At 38.5% G+C, this 16,399-nt stretch overlaps 1 protein-coding gene across 2 annotated transcripts in view; it reads left to right on the forward strand.

Annotated features, from left to right (window-relative positions):
- The window catches only part of USP9X (ubiquitin specific peptidase 9 X-linked), a 68,697-nt gene extending 61,700 nt beyond the window's left edge, over window positions 1-6,997 (forward strand). For both annotated transcript variants that reach the window (XM_083498405.1, XM_083498406.1), the window contains 6 exons: window positions 321-541; window positions 879-967; window positions 2,244-2,400; window positions 2,864-3,076; window positions 3,774-3,869; window positions 5,236-6,997. In XM_083498405.1, coding sequence (XP_083354531.1) covers window positions 321-541; window positions 879-967; window positions 2,244-2,400; window positions 2,864-3,076; window positions 3,774-3,869; window positions 5,236-5,370 — 911 coding nt within the window. In that variant the 3' untranslated portion in view covers window positions 5,371-6,997. The remainder of the gene's footprint in view (window positions 1-320; window positions 542-878; window positions 968-2,243; window positions 2,401-2,863; window positions 3,077-3,773; window positions 3,870-5,235) is intronic.
- The last annotated feature ends 9,402 nt before the right edge of the window (window positions 6,998-16,399 follow it).

Genomic DNA, 16,399 nt, shown 5'->3' on the forward strand with positions numbered 1-16,399 from the left:
GTCTTAGAAAAGCCTTGTTTAATTGTACAGGCTTTGATTTTTCACTAAGGAATACTACCAAACCCCATGTTTTACAAAACCAGCCACAATGCTTTACAGTGATCATAACTGTTACATCAGAAGTTTAATCTGCTTCTGTCAGACTTGGCCTAGGTGAATACTTACAAAATAGCGATTTTCATAATCGAACAAGAGACATTTCACATATGTCTGTAATGTACTTCACATGTTCTGTGAAGTAATTAAAAAGATGACATTAAATAGTACCTTGTTGGTTTCTGTAGTTCAAATAAAAAATAATATATCAAATTTCTTTTTAGGTAATCCTCCACTTAGCAACCCTTATGGTGATACTAATTTATCACAGCCTATAATGGCACTTCAGCAGAATGTGGCAGACATCTTGTTTGTGCGAACTAGTTATGTGAAAAAAATAATTGAAGACTGCAGTAACTCAGAAGAGACCATCAAACTACTTCGCTTCTGCTGTTGGGAGAATCCTCAGTTTTCATCTACAGTCCTTAGTGAACTACTTTGGCAGGTAAAAAATGATTAAAATGTCAGGAAAGGTGTGTTTTATTCAAGAGGTTGATGTGCAGATGTCATTGTCCCTTGATTTTCATCCTGTTAGTCTTTAGAGTTGCAACAAGTAGTGGTTACTTTAAAAAAAGTCACCACCAGAGAAAATGAATGCTCTTTCAATGATAAAGCCTAATTTAACAGAAATATTTCCTTGGCTTGCGGCATTGAAACGAAAGCTCTTTCATAATATAATACTGTACCCATCCAGTTATTCATAGCATGAATTCTCCTGTACTACACACTTAAATAATCATTAAGTGCATGTTAATATTTTCCTCAAATTCCACTTTTTAAAGGTTGCATATTCATACACATATGAACTTCGACCGTACTTGGATCTCCTTCTGCAAATCTTGCTAATTGAGGACTCTTGGCAGACTCACAGGTTAGCACTTGGGTTTTTGGGTTCTGCATTTTTTGCATTAATAATGTGGTGCTTCTGTGTGAAAGTCTTGGTGATTGCTTCATGGAGACATAGCATATTTTAGTTGCCTACTGGAAACAATAAAGTACCTTAAGCCATATCCAAAGTGACTGTTAACAAAGCATATGGGGACTGCCAAATGGCCATGCACTCTATATACCTATACCTCTATATATATATATAGAGAGAGAGAGAGAGAGAGATTGATATGTATGATGTATATGATAAATTAGCTAGCAAGGTTTTTGTGCAATTGTTACTTTAAATTAAATTTTACAGAGGAGTTTAGTTGTTAAAACTGTTAAGCTGTTAATTCCTTGGTTCAGCTATCTTCTCTGAGAATGCACTAGGTGGTTCTGGATAAAGCATTATTCTCTTCTCTGCTTCCCATCTGTTACATGGGGGTGATAATACTGGTGTACCTTCTTTGGCGATCACTCGTAGCCGAGTAAGATTGTCTTCCATGAACACAGTCTTAACAGTGAGTCCATAAGTGACTGGGGGAGCCAATTCTGGATCCACACATCTTTCCAGATTGGGGACATAGGTTTCTGGGTGGACGTTGATCATGGCGGCATACTTTACCAGGAAGAAGACAAGAAGGACTACTGAGATGAGGGGGAACTGTTTTGAGTACTTGGGAAAACTGCTATATAAACACTGAGCCTTATTAAATTGGTTGACTGTTTTATTTTGTGTGAATCAATCTGCTATAAAAATCATTCAGGCTATAGCTCAAAAGGATTTTTAATTTTATTTCTGCAGGGAAGTGGAGGGAGTTTATGGTAGAGAAACAGCAGCTGGGTTCAGGAAAGCTTAGGCAGAAGAGACCTGAGGTCACTTTGCATGGGCCCTAAAAAAAATCTGGTACAGGCCATAATAGTGATTACCAAGTGAGAAAATGAACACATTCTGCATATTTAGATGTCACCCTTTTAGAAGAGGGTGTGAAGAAAAAAATTAAAAATATCACTGACAGTGCTTCACAACTACTGGTACTCTGTAATGATACGGCAAGATCCTAGGAGAGAGACATTCCATCTTGTTATGAGTAGAGGGGACGTGCCTCTCCTAAGATTGTGTCTTACGCCCACAGTTTTGCAAGTACAGACACTGGTTATCTGGATCTGCTGGGTCTAAGCTTGTGCAACATTTTAATTTATGATGCTGACATTTACATGCATGTTTATAGTCTGTGTGAAATTCTGACTTTTTGCTGTGTTTGGGATTCTCTTAGGATTCACAATGCACTTAAAGGAATTCCAGATGACCGGGATGGGCTATTTGATACCATTCAACGCTCTAAGAATCATTATCAGAAAAGGGCTTACCAGTGTATAAAGTGTATGGTAGCTCTTTTCAGCAACTGTCCAGTAGCCTACCAGATTTTACAGGTAATTACTTTTATCTCAAGAAAAAATTACTTTCTCTATTTTTCTAATGCTACGAAAAGAGGGACAGGGCTGAGCCAAGGTTAGTTATAACAGAACTCTTTCTGCAGAGTCACTAAGATAAAGCCATGGTCTTGTATATTTTATCCAAATAAATTGGGGAAAACACCACCAAGAGCAAATGTCTATTCCCTCATAGAAATAAAATTAGAACAGAATTGTAGGATTGGAAGGGATTATCGAGTCGAACGCCCTGCAACAGAGGTATCTCAACTAAAGCATCCATGACAAAATAGAACCGCAGGGACCTTACTGGAGTATTTTTTGTTTGCTTTGGTTTTTTGTTTTACAAAAATCAAGAGTAATGAATGGGAAACTATACACCCCGTTTAAAAAGCTGCATTGGACTGAGGTGTGTTTAGAAGTAATTTTAAAATATTGAATGGCCTTTTTTTCATCTTTTCAGAGTAATGGAGATTTGAAGAGAAAGTGGACCTGGGCAGTAGAGTGGCTTGGAGATGAGCTTGAACGTAGGCCATACACTGGCAATCCACAATATACATATAACAATTGGTCTCCTCCGGTCCAGAGTAATGAAACATCAAATGGCTACTTCCTAGAGAGATCACACAGTGCAAGAATGACCCTTGCAAAAGCTTGTGAGCTGTGCCCAGAGGAGGTAAGGAGTGAATTTACAACTAACGTTGCTTTGGCATTCTTTGGAAGACAAACAACTTGTTTCATAAAATTCCTGATAGAAATATATGTTAGTTACATAGTTGAAATGCTAGCTGGCACTATAAGATTTATGAGTTGTTTCTAGCTTAGTGAGACTTTGGAACTCATAAGTAGGCAGGAGTTAAGTCCTCCACTGTACCAAGTGCCCCCAGTTATCACTGTGAGAGGCAAGGGAGACTGAGCACTCCTCTGTCCACAGCCTCCAAACCTGTAGTTCTTAATATAGCAGCATCTACTTCTGATAGCTGTTACATAGTATAGGATTTAGAGAGGTGCCTGCAGAAGGGGTTGGCAGAAGCTGAATTTCTTTCTTGTTCCTTCTCAAAAGGAGCTTCTTCCAAGTGTCTGGGTATTCTGATTCATTTGGGGTGGGAGAATCTGCCCAGATTTTTATTTTGGAGTTCCTCCCTTATGCTCCATGTCATAGCCAACCATATATCAGGGTTGCCCAAACCCTTAAAAGAGGCTGGGATAGTGGGCAGTTATGTGATGGAAGCGGCAGGGTAATCAGCTTCCACCCACACATTCTGCAGGAATTTCTCTGGGTCCAATCAATTGCCATACAAAAATAAGGGCAAGGAATTTAAATGTGAAAAGTAGTTTTATTTTTTGTTTTAATGGACAATTTTCATTTTTAGGAACCAGATGACCCAGATGCCCCTGATGAGCATGAGTCCTCTCCACCAGAAGATGCTCCATTGTATCCCCATTCGCCTGGTTCCCAGTATCAACAGGTAAGCAGAGAATTATCTTTAAAACATGTCAATTCATTTTGGTATCCTTTGAACTTTTTGCCTCAGCTTTTAAAAAACATATTGCCAGTTTTATTCCTTTTAGGACAAGGATAACTGTTTCACAAGAACATCATAGAATGTGATTCAGGTAGACAGGCTCTTCCAGCAAAGTGTAATGTGCAGGCAGGTTTTTTGTTTTAAGTATCTTGTGAATGCCCTCACAGACAACTATTATATGGGAACAATTATCTAACTTTTTTCTCTGTGAGCCAGCAAGCCAACTTGAATCAACTCACAGGTGCATCCAGAGAAAAACTAAATTCCCCCAATATGACATGTCCATTGATGCTTTGAAGGCCACTTTAGAAAACAACCTATACATTGTAAAATGCCTAAAATTTCACTTACGTTTTGCACCCAGTGATCTGCTAATAGAAGTTTCTGAACCAGCATTGAAGTCTGATTCTGCCCTGCTATAGTTCATGTATAACACCATGTGACCTTAAGTTGCATGTATGTACATCTCTTAAAAGTTAAATGCCTTTGTAAATGTAGTGCTAACTCCAGAAAGCTAAAATTGTAATTATCTTGCATTACCTTCGTAACTCATACATAACCAGTATTTGTTCCCTTTCCTTTCCTAAATAATTAATTCTATATCCTTAATCTGTTAATTTCCTTTCCTGCTCATTTTCCTTCATCTTGCTTTCTTTATCGATGTGTTCAGCAGAGCAGTTGGTAAGTGATATAGACCCAATCTCCTCAAAGTTGAAACACGTTTAACCACCAGCTCCCTTATTTGTTAGTGTGTGGTGTCTTCACTTTCTCACAAGAGCTGGCTTTTTTCACCTGCTAACATGCACAATGGCTATATTTTAAGTCCAATTTTAGCTTCATAGTTGACCCAACTTCACATTACACAAAGGTACACGAATGTTTTACATCTGCCAGTTTAGGTGTGTTAACAGTTAAAACAAACATATTTGATGATGATCACCTCAAGTCATTTTATTAAGTTTGACACAAGAAATATACTGTCCCTTTGGAAGAAAGGCCATTCACAATTATCACTTCCTGTTTCTGTGTACTAATTAAAACTTTCCTCCCCACCATTCCATTTCTGAAGATTTGTTATGAGGACCTTCACATAAAGCTTCAGCTTTTGCATGAAGTTGGAATTAATTAACTGTAACCTTGACCTTTCAATTTCAGTGCAAATTTATCTGTTCTATTTTTAGTTGGCGGTAAGTGTGAGTAGCTCTCTAGTTGTAATTTAAAAATATAAATTATTGCTTGCCCAGTTCCCTGAGCTACTTCTTTGGGGAAATATAGAAGTTATTCTTAACATGTGTTTTGTCTCTTCCAGAATAACCATGTGCATGGACAACCATATACTGGCCCAGCAGCACATCATATGAACAACCCTCAGCGAACTGGCCAACGAGCACAAGAAAATTATGAAGGCAGTGAAGAGGTTTCACCGCCTCAGACGAAAGAATAGTGGAAATGCACATAATTAACTTGCCCCATCAAGACTGTGCACCCAGGCCTTACAGTCCAACTTTTCTCTGTGTCTGGCTAATATTTAGAAAAACTATTCCTAATCAACATGGAGTGAAGAGTCTATTCACTGTCTTATCTGCAGAAATTTGCTGTCAATATATAACCTGCCTGCAGTGGAAAGTGTATAGTGTTTTGTAATAAATGGCCTGATGCTAATGTGTAAATGGCAAAGGTGTATATAGTATATTAATGTTTGACTGTTAATTCTTAAGCAAGAAACATTTTTTTGTCTTGATGAGACTCACAGATCTACAACAATTAATTTCTTGATATATCCGCTGCGCTCTACAACCAGTGTTGCCTGCCTAATGGCAGTTGGATCAACTTCTTTCCCCAAAAAAGTAAGCCTCTCCATGTCAACCAGAAAAATAGTTTCATGTTAATTCTTTGCCACTGGAGTCAATTTTACTATGAGCAACGTAATGACTGGTAACCTTTTAATTATTTGGTTGATGTGGAAAATTGGTGATGTAACATTGTTTCTAGGTCTTTTTTCATTGCCTTTTTCATTCTGGTATTAGGTTAATCACTTTGAAGCTATAGTTAAGCTGTAACATTTAGCATGGCTTCACACCAGGTTAGTGTAGCCAGTGAGGAAAGAAAAATTACAGTTGTCCCAGAGTGACAACTGTGTTGTTCAGAGCCTATTCTTCTGCCACCTAGAATATAAAACAGGGAGGGGAGGGTTGGGCAATGTGACAAACAGGTGGTTTTCAGTTGCACATATGTTCCTCACATCTGATGTTTGACAGTTTTGTCTCTGGGTGGGATAAAAGAACACTTAGTTTTCAGTAATAGGAAATTAAAAGATTTAAAACAAATATGCAAATTTTTGCTATGCCAGGATGCCTGGAGCATAATAGACTGTATTTGGTGTGCTTGTTTTGTTTCTTTGGTAGAGCTTATTTGATAAACTTCTAACACTTTCCTTTCTACTGCATTGCAGTGAAGTGGAAGTCAACAAAATCACACAATACTTGTGAGTGCCACTGCACCAAGTTAACTTGCTGGTTTTCTGCTCGTTCACAATTCTACTTGAAAACAAGAATTGAATCTTAGCTCTTTGTCCATGATAAGAGAAATCGAAACCTTAGAAGCAGAGATTGATTATTAAAAAAACAAACAAACTACTGGTTAGTCAAATACAAAACTGAGGTATCTCTATTCCAGAGTAAACATTTGTTTAAGGACTTCAAGGAAGACATCAGTAAATACTGTATTTAAATTAAAATTGGTAACTTGAATGTGTGTAATTATTTTGGAATCTGTCGAAAAACCAAATACCCCTGCAAAACAGATACAGCCCACCCTATACTATTTAAATATTTGCTGTTTTATTTTATAGAAATTATTTTGCTGAATTCACAAATAGAATTTGATTTAAGAAGACCATTTTTGTCCTGTGGTGTGTGTGTGGTTTTTTTTTTTTAAACAGACTGCACAGGTAGTTGAATTCTGTGCACTATACCGAATTCTGGAACTAAAGTCGCATTGAGAATTGGTGAACAGAAATTTGACCCTTGACAAGAATAAAAAAGGAAAACTGTAATAGTTTCTTAATGTGACTATCTTGTACTTTTTGTATGTTTTATATATACATATATATTTAATGAGCACAAGCTTGAAGGTATTTTATACAATTGAGTTAATACAAAAATGCTGCTTATCAAACTGAGGATTTATAGTTGAACAAAGTGAGAAACTCACAAGTGCGTTCTTTTGCATTTAGTGTAATAAGATAGTCTTAAACCATTTTTAAATATTCTATGTAGCAGCGATCACTTTACCCTTCCAGATTTTCTCTAGTATTCATGTTAATTGTTATGTTTCTAACAGCAGTTAATTGGATTGGTTGACAACGTTTGAGTGAAACATTCCCCATGTACGTGGGTATGTTTAGTGTTGACTTAAATCAAAATATTAGCCTGTTTTGTATTAGAGCTGCAACAGTTCATATTTCCTTAGACCAGTAATTATTGTTAAAAATGTTTTTTCAAAGACTATCTTTCTATACAGGAACATGGAACTTGTTACTTTGGCCTTGGAAAAATGATTAGTGTCAAGTGATTGTGAAAATACTTTTTCTTTTTCTTTCTTTTTTAAACTTACTTTCACAAGGCTATGACAAAACCCTCCTGGAGATAGTTTTCAGACAACTACTTAGGAGGTATTGCGGGTTATCTTTTCCCCCTGGAAGAGAGACTCCTGAGACTATTGCCTCTTTAAAATTAATGTGTAGCAGAAACCTGAAAAATCATTTTCTTCCTTCTTGGCAAAACGTCTCATTTATTCATTTTAAGTGAAAATGTTCTGAATAATAATTAATGCATGCTTCTGTCAGAGTTTTGGCAGCAGTCACTTTAAAGCTGTAATGTAATACCTCAATATGAATGGCACACATTAAAACAAGTCCTCAAAGTGCCTAAAGGTTTAATTTTACTCTTCTGCTAATTATTGAATCCTAATTTTTGTTTGTAACAGCTAATGGGAAATCCCTGTCTTCCATAAAAGCAATCCATCCAACAGTAATCCTACATTTTTCCTAATCATTTGACATTAAATATATAGAAACTGATCACCCGTAGGAAAAGCTTTTAGTGTGTTTGTATCAGACTGTGTTTGTGTAAATAGCTTCCTTTGCTTTACCAGAAGCAGTTCTTTGTGCAAATGAATTTTTGCCACTGACTTCAGTGAGGAAACCTTAACGTTCTGTTTTTGTGTTAGCGCTGCTAAATCACTCTAGTTACGGAGGTATGCATGGCTACCAACTTGCTGGGTCTTCATTACATATTGTCACTTTGGGAGAGCTTTTGAATGCTGAAAGTAATGGGAGCCTCAGTTTTCATTTAAAAACTAATAGATTTTAGTGGTTGTGGAAACAAAAGTATGTCTGCAGTGTCCACTGAAGATTCAAAAAGCAAAAGAGAAATAAAAAGAATCCAAAATGGAATTTTAAACCTCATGATTCTTAAGCCATGTTATGTCTTTTTAAAAGGACCATTAATTTTAAAGAATTAGCTTTAGAAACACAAATGTAATGAATAAATTTGCTTCCCAGTTGGATTTAAGTTGTAACTAGCAAACCTTTTCCAGGCAGTGTATTAAACTCTGGGTGTCATTAATTGATGTCATTACTAAATTACAAAGGAAAGGAAAGAGATGGGAGTAGAATAAGTATGCTGTTGTTCCTTTAGCTACACATTTGTATAGAAGCGAATGTTCATCACCACAGTGGTATTATCGCAAAGTGCAATTCCATTTTGAACTGAATGCAAAATATTAATTTGTTGTGGTGTCCATCTTTTCTATAAGGATGTTTCCTAAGTGTTTCCTTCATACCTCCCTTGCATTTCAGTGCAGCTTTCCTGGGACAATTTTCATAAGTTGTACCAAGAGAATTCCCCCCCCCCAAAAAAAGCTCTGTATTATTCATAAACATGCTGGTAACACTAGCAAATGTTATATGGCTAAACATTTACATTTGTTTTTCTTTCTCTGTTAAGCAAGCTATGGTAGTATGTATTTTTTTAAAAAAAATCTTCCCAAAAAGGAAAATGTAGGATGCTAGAGAAGGTTATAGAGAAAAACAATTGTGGGGAAAAACAAGCACTCTTATTGAATGGAGATTATGGAAGATAACAGAATATTGTGGCTGGCATAGTAGCGGCTCATCATGACTGTGGATGCATCACCTCATTTACAGTAGATTAGTAGATCTTAGGAACCACTCATTAAAGGAAATGGGCAGAAAAGAACCTCCCTGCTCTCCCTCCTAAATCTCCAAATCACCTTTTCTGAGGGTTGAAAATCCTGGGTGGGTTATGACCTTGGGAGCTAGGGGAAAGGGGAGAATTGGCCAAGATTTTGAAGCGTCTTCAGCAAAGATGCACTTGCACAAGGTTCTGCTGTCTGAGTTGGGACAATCTCCCCATCCCACTGTGCCATAGCCCACCCCTCAAGAAACCCTCAGAAAAGGGTGTTGGACAGTGTAGGGAGAAGGACAATCCCCTTTTGTTGTTTTCCTTCCATGAGCAATTCTTAGGATCCAGCCCAGTCCTTTTCAGGGAAGCCCATTCACACATGTGGAAATAAGCTGCCATGTGTTAATCACACACACTGCTTGGCAGGGGGTTGGACTCGATGGCCCTTGTGGTCTCTTCCAACTCTATGATTCTATGATTCACTATAAACGTGTGTGAACTCATCTTTTGTCTCTACCATTTTCTTGTGGCTAGTAGGAGACTATTATTGCTTGAGTCCTTATTCGTTGAAAGCCCTAAATGGACAGGGAAGCCTTTTATTGTGTTAAACCATTGATAGTTAAAATGAAACCCATATGCACCTTCAATTTATTTTACACAAAGCATATAAGAGGAGCTTGACTAGTGTCTAGAATTCTCTCTGTCTTCAATTTTGAGAACTGCATGCAGCATGAGCAGGAAGAAAAATAATTCTTTGTGACTAGATGCTTGTGCAAACATTGTTCCCTCTCCTGTCTTCTCATTGTGAGTAGCTTGCTATCCGATGTCCAATGAAATACTAAATTCCAAAGGATTTACTTGCTATATTGTAGAACTGCAGCTGGGCTTTATCTGTGTTAACTGTGAAAGAACCTCATTACAGCAGAAGTAGTAGATTACCTGAAGCTTTTTGCGGCATATCATCTGTGCTGGCCTATGAAGACAGTTTGACTTAATGAATTGCATGATTTTGCTCAGATTATCAAAATCCACTTGTGGCATAAATTCTGTACTGCTGTGGCTTTAAACCATAGTGAATTCCAGCATGCTTAACTGCAAATACTGCAGAAGCAGGAACACTCAGGTAAATCACAGGGTGAGTTAAAAAGATGGTGCTTAAATAGTGCTAGAATACTGCAGTGGCTTAAGAGATTTTAACTACAAATCAGGATGTTCCTAGTTGTAAATTCACCTCTGCCATATACTCACTAGGCAGACTTTTGGGTCTCAGAATTTCAGCAGTGCCATGTGTGATGCCAAAATTCAGCGCACGCAACTGCCTCTTGCACTCCATTCTAAATCATAGTTGCGGAGTCCCCTGTGGGGCCCCTAAAGCTCCACACCCAATGAAGCCAAACCAGTTGTGCTCCCCTAAATCTGCCTTTGCCCTAGGTTCCCTTAGGCAAACTACTCTCAACCTCAGGTCCCCCTAATTTTGTACTGGGTTGGATAATAAAACTGATTTGGCTCAGTGTTGTAAGGATTACAGCTAGATTATGTTTGAAGCACTTTGAATGCTTGAAAGTTATATACAAAAGTTAGCTATTATCCTTCAGAGAAATAATTCTTTTTGGAATGTGGTGTTCCTATGCGTCTTGTCAATATATGATACTGACCATCAGCAATGCACTATTCTGTCTTAATTCAAAGTGTTAACCTTCCAATTAGCAGTTTTTGTATCAACTTCACACGTTTGCTCAACACATTCCCTGCCTTGCAAATACATTGGTGTGAACAAAATTATTGGCACATCAATCAGTTACAGATAGGCAGCAGAAATGCCTGGGGTTACTCCTGTCTGGGCATTGGGCAAGCAGCTATACAGCCAACAGTGATCCCCATGACTGAAACGAAGTATATTTGCTCAAGCACAAGAACTGACTTGTTCACACGTAGAGCATAATGTTTTAATGTGTGGGATTTCTATTGTTTGTTAGTTGTGTCAAGCATTTTTTTGGAAGTGATTATGGAGTTTATTAAGCAGCATATGTGATAAGCCAGCCAAAGGTTTATCTCTTATCTGCCAAGATTATATATGAAACTTTCTCATATCTAACTGGTGCTGCCTCCTCTAAGAAATTGATATATTTGCAGAATTGTATTGTGCTAATTATTGGATCAAATTGGCTGGCGTACCTATATTTTGCTACTTACTACTTTGAACAGCTGTTAAAAAATTACGTTTTTCTGTTGAAGTGTCTCCCATTGCATTGGTTGTTCCTTGGTGTAAGCTTCCTAGTTTATCAGCTTAATTCCTGCTGCACCTCAATTCCTCAAAACAAGTTCCCGTCAGTGCTAAAGGTTCTGTGTGTGTTACTCCACATTTGATTCCTCTACCCATACTTGCCACCTCATTATGTACTTTTATTTTGTTATTGGACATGCTTTCTTGCTCGGTACATAATTATTAATTTTTTCTTTCTTCAATGTATGAATCTCACAAATTAACTTCTAGTTTTCAGCATAGAAGATTGTTTAGGTGACTTAAAAACTAAGAATGTTTTGAACTAAACATTTTCAAAGAAAGTCACATAAGCAGGGATCATAAGAGTTCTATAAATTTATGCTTAGTGTGAAGGAAATACATAGCAAAGTTTTTCTCCCTCATAATTTTGGAACCTGATTTAAGATGGGTAATGTCCACCCGTATCTCCTAATAATGACTAATATATGTTACTTCAAGGACCTGGGGTTCTGTCCGCACTATATTTTTAAAGTACCTTTCCCCTCTTAAAGAATTCTGGGCACTGTAGTTTGTTAAGGGTTGCTGGAAATTGTAACTGTGGGGTAAACTACAGTGCTCCAAACCCTTTGAGAAACCATGTGCTTAGAATGTGCTTTAATGGTGGTATGAGCACACAGAGCTGGTATTCCTATGAAGATTGGATGCTGGGAAGAGCAGGAGAGTGCTGTTGCATTCATGACCTAATTGTCGGCATCCCAAAGGCATCTGGTTGACCACAGAGAAATGGGAACCTGCGCTAGATAGGCCTTTGGTCTCATGCAGCAGGGCTCTTGCTATCTTACATTTTAGGTCCTTGCTCAGCAATTAATTCCCCTGGGCGAGATCAGTTTCACACAGGAGTAAGCGGGTTAAGTTTCAATTCCTACCCCATTAAGTGGCTGCTAGCTAGTTCTGTTGCCACAAATGGCATTTCTTCCAGAGATACTTTACCTCTTAGGGTGGTAACTGTAGGCTGGCAGCACCTTTCAGAACCAAATGCTGATTCCTGTATTATGTTGACCTTAGTGATCAAGGCAGAAAGAGTCTAGTTGGGAAGAGGAAAAGTTAGCATATACTTCCCCCCCCCCCCAATTTAACAATTTTGATAATCCTTGTTTCATCTGTTAAGACTTCTGTCACTTAACGCACTGGCCCTTCATAGGCTAATATCCAGCTTAGTGCGCAACCATATGCTCTGGCCAGCAATGGCAAGGCTTGATGGAACAGCACAGCCCCAGAACTTGTCCCAGCCAGAGTGGAGGGAAAATGCCCCTTCGCTGCACTAGCTCTCAGTGCAACAAAGACCTAAAATGAGTCAATGCCATCCAGTAGATCCAGTGCTGGCTTTCCCCCCACAACACCCCATTTCAGGGCTTCCTGCTGACTACCAACGGGAGAGGCTGCTGGGTGGTGCAAGGGGGTTCTTGCCTGCGCGGCTGGGCAGAGGGATACCTTTGCACCACCCAAACTCCTTCCACTATAGCAGATCAGGGGCTTGGATTTCTCTGTAAATCATGCTTGGGGTAGATCTGTTGAAATCAGTGCACTTTGTCCATTGATTTCCATGAGTCTTATTCTGAGTGTGACTAGTGTCAAAACTTACATGGCCAATTCACCATGAGTTTCCTGTTAGTCCTATTAGGACTGAGAAAATTGTTCCAGCTATGGGAAGTATTTTTCTCTGTCTAGAGATAAATGAGCTAAGCTTAACCCACAATTCTGTAGCCACCTCTATAGGAATTCTATTTTTGGATATAACTGCTACAGACACATTTTTCATTTCTAATATTGCATTTATTTTGGCCATGTTACTTTGATTCCGCTGCAGCCCACATTCAATTGTATTTTGAGTATTTCTAAGCATTAATTACAATTGAGATAAAAAATTCCTTCCAGTAGCACCTTAAAGACCAACTAAGTAAAATAGTTGGTCTTTAAGGTGCTACTGGAAGGAATTTTTTATTTTGACTATGGCAGACCAACACGGCTACCTATCTATTACAATTGAGAGTCGCCATTACCACAAGCAAGCATTAGGGGGAAAGACAGTCGAGGGGAAATTTAGTTAAGTGTGACAGGCCTTTTACTAGACTAATACTGACTTTCTTGCATGTTACAAACTTACAAAAACTGTACATTGTGTTGGTGGAGCAGCTATTTCAATGTGTAAGCCTATTCTGAAATACTTAATAGCTTTTAGTATATCTCTGCTTCACCATCACCCGCCCCCTGCAAGTATATTCAAATTACACTTTACGTCACCACGAGCGTCAACTACTATTTTGCATTTGAACTAAATTTAAAGTTTCCAGAAATTCATAATTTTAAATTCAACATAGATCTATGGGGAATATGAAAACTTAGAAACTCTCTGTAACTGCTTTTTTTATACAGAAGTATTGGTTTGCAAGACATACTGTAGATGGTTTCTAGTTCAGCACTTTCTGAAACTAGTACAGTACTAACTTGCAAGATTAGTCTTATGTTTAAGGGGAAAGTTTATTTATTATGTACATTGATGTCTAGCTACTTTAATGCAGTTGAGCTTTATGCTTTTCACTGATCTACAGGAATGCTGGAAATTTGGTTTCAATTTATTGTGGTTTACTTCAAAGTGTGCTTTCAAGTGTACAGGTAAAGGTACCCCTGACTGTTAGGTCCAGTCGCAGACAACTCTGGGGTTACACACTCATCTCACTCTCTAGGCCAAGGGAGCCGGCATTTGTCCGCAGATAGCTTCCGGGTCATATGGCCAGCATGACTAAACCGCTTCTGGCAAACCAGAGCAGCGCACAGAAATGGTGTTTACCTACCCGCTGGAGCGGTACCTATTTATCTACTTGCACTTTGATGTGCTTTCGAACTGCTAGATGGGCAGGAGCTGGGACTGAACAACAGGAGCTCACCCCGTCACAGGGATTTGAACCACCAACCTACTGATCGGCAAGCCCTAGGCTCTGTGGTTTAGACCACAGTGCCACCCGCGTCCCTTCAACTCTATACTTCAATATAAATGAAAGATTGCATGTACTATCACACTAAGGAGAGTAGTAGAAACAGTTTTTTAACTTTCTCCTCTAGAATGCTTTGTGCCTCATGACTGAAAGTAGCCCTTTTTATTGGAAAGCAATGTTTTAGAAATAAGTTACTTTGTTACTATCTTTCAGGATTTTTCCTGGTTGGTTAATTCTGTGAAATAATTTTGGTCCCTGTAATTTTAGTTTTCTCTCCAATGTTCATATGCTGGACAGAGCAACATGTCACTGGACCCTTGTAGCAACATGCATGACCGGTATACCACTCTGCGCTGCTATTCTAACACAAGAACAGTTTGACTATAGCCTACTTGTTGCAGCGAACAATCATACAGTGGTACCTCGGGTTACAGACTCTGCTAACCCAGAAATAGTACCTCGAGTTAAGAACTTTGCTTCAGGATGAGAACAGAAATCGTGCAGCGGGAGGCCCCATTAGCTAAAGTGGTACCTCAGGTTAAGAACAGACCTCCAGAACGAATTAAGTTCTTAACCCGAGGTACCACTGTACACCTGTAGGCTGTCTCAAGTGTCCTACATATGGTGAAAATCATTATATTCTTCTAGGTTGTACCGGTATTGTTAATCTGTAATCTATTACTGCATGCTACCTACCTTTTCATAGAGTTACGAGTTTATAATTGTTTCATGGGTTATAAGTCTGGCCAAGACTAACATTTTTGAGAGCTCTACAGCTTTCAGGCTGTCAGCAGGACATCCCCAAAAATATTTTAATTTTTATTTACATACATGTATTAGGTGTATATTGAATATTGGACAATACTAAAATCACAAGTAACTGATAGGCTTTAGTCTCTAGCTGCACCTAGCAGCAGTTTTCAAACTATATAGTCAACGTGTTGACTTTTTCTGCATTGCTAGTTTACTTCTAATTAAGCAATCCTCATTCTTAGCTCAATGATTCCTTTCAAGAGATTTTTCTTCACTAAGAGTTACATCACTGTTTTTCTAAAGGGTTGCAGTGGACTTACAACTTAATTCAACCCCAACCAACAGATCCAGTGGTAAAGGATGTGTAAATTATAGGTCAGCAGACCACAGCTCCCCCCCCCCCCCGGGTAGCCATGCACTTACAAATGCAAGCAGTAGTTTTCCAATTGCTGTACATCTAGGAAAAGCCACATCTGCTTCTGAGACTTACTGGGTTGCTCTTTAAAGCAATTTGTGCTCACACAGCTTTGCTCCACACATACGTAAGACAGCAGCCTGTTATTTTCAGATAGTGTGCTCTCTACGTGTATTCTAAAGGTTTGTTACGCTATATAGTTCTTGAAAGGAAATGAGAAAACTGCTGCCTGTGACATCATTAAGAGTACATGTCATTAGCTCAGCTTCAAAAATATTCCAATTTCTGTTTTCCAGTTAGCAGCACTTGTGTATATTTCTTACGTGCTTCAACTTCCTTTTGTGAAAGCCGTCTTCCCTCCACCTCGTTTATCAGCAAAATACAGCATGCTCGTGATAACATCATGCAAAGCAAGAAGTCTGTTAAGTGTCTAGAAAATGTATGCTCCCACAGCGTCGCTTTTACTATCTGTGGTCCTCTGAAAACTATTGCATCTACTAAACATTGAAACTTGTTTTCTCTATATTTGCACAATGTACTTAGGGCACCGGTAAATCCTTATGCTATTTACATGGTATGGGGCAAAGCAGACTACAGAACAGGAGTTCACTTCAGTCTTTCCATTAAATGGAAAGCAGGAACTTCTACTTGCACCTGCTGTAGCAATCTTTCTCATGTTGTGCTGCTGCTGTGAGAGCTGTCACAAGAAAAAAGGTGGGGAAGCTGGAAAATATATTGTATAAGCAGTAGCCTTAACTCTGGATGCAGTCCTTTGAGCCATGTTCCAAGCAGCCCAAAATGACATTCTAGGGAAACTGATGTACCATCAAAACATCTCTCCACTATTTGGATATGGGCTGCTTTGACTATCCCTCTTTCCT

This window comes from Podarcis liolepis (assembly GCF_965112155.1).
Source record: "Podarcis liolepis genome assembly, chromosome: 4".
Taxonomy (NCBI): domain Eukaryota; kingdom Metazoa; phylum Chordata; class Lepidosauria; order Squamata; family Lacertidae; genus Podarcis; species Podarcis liolepis.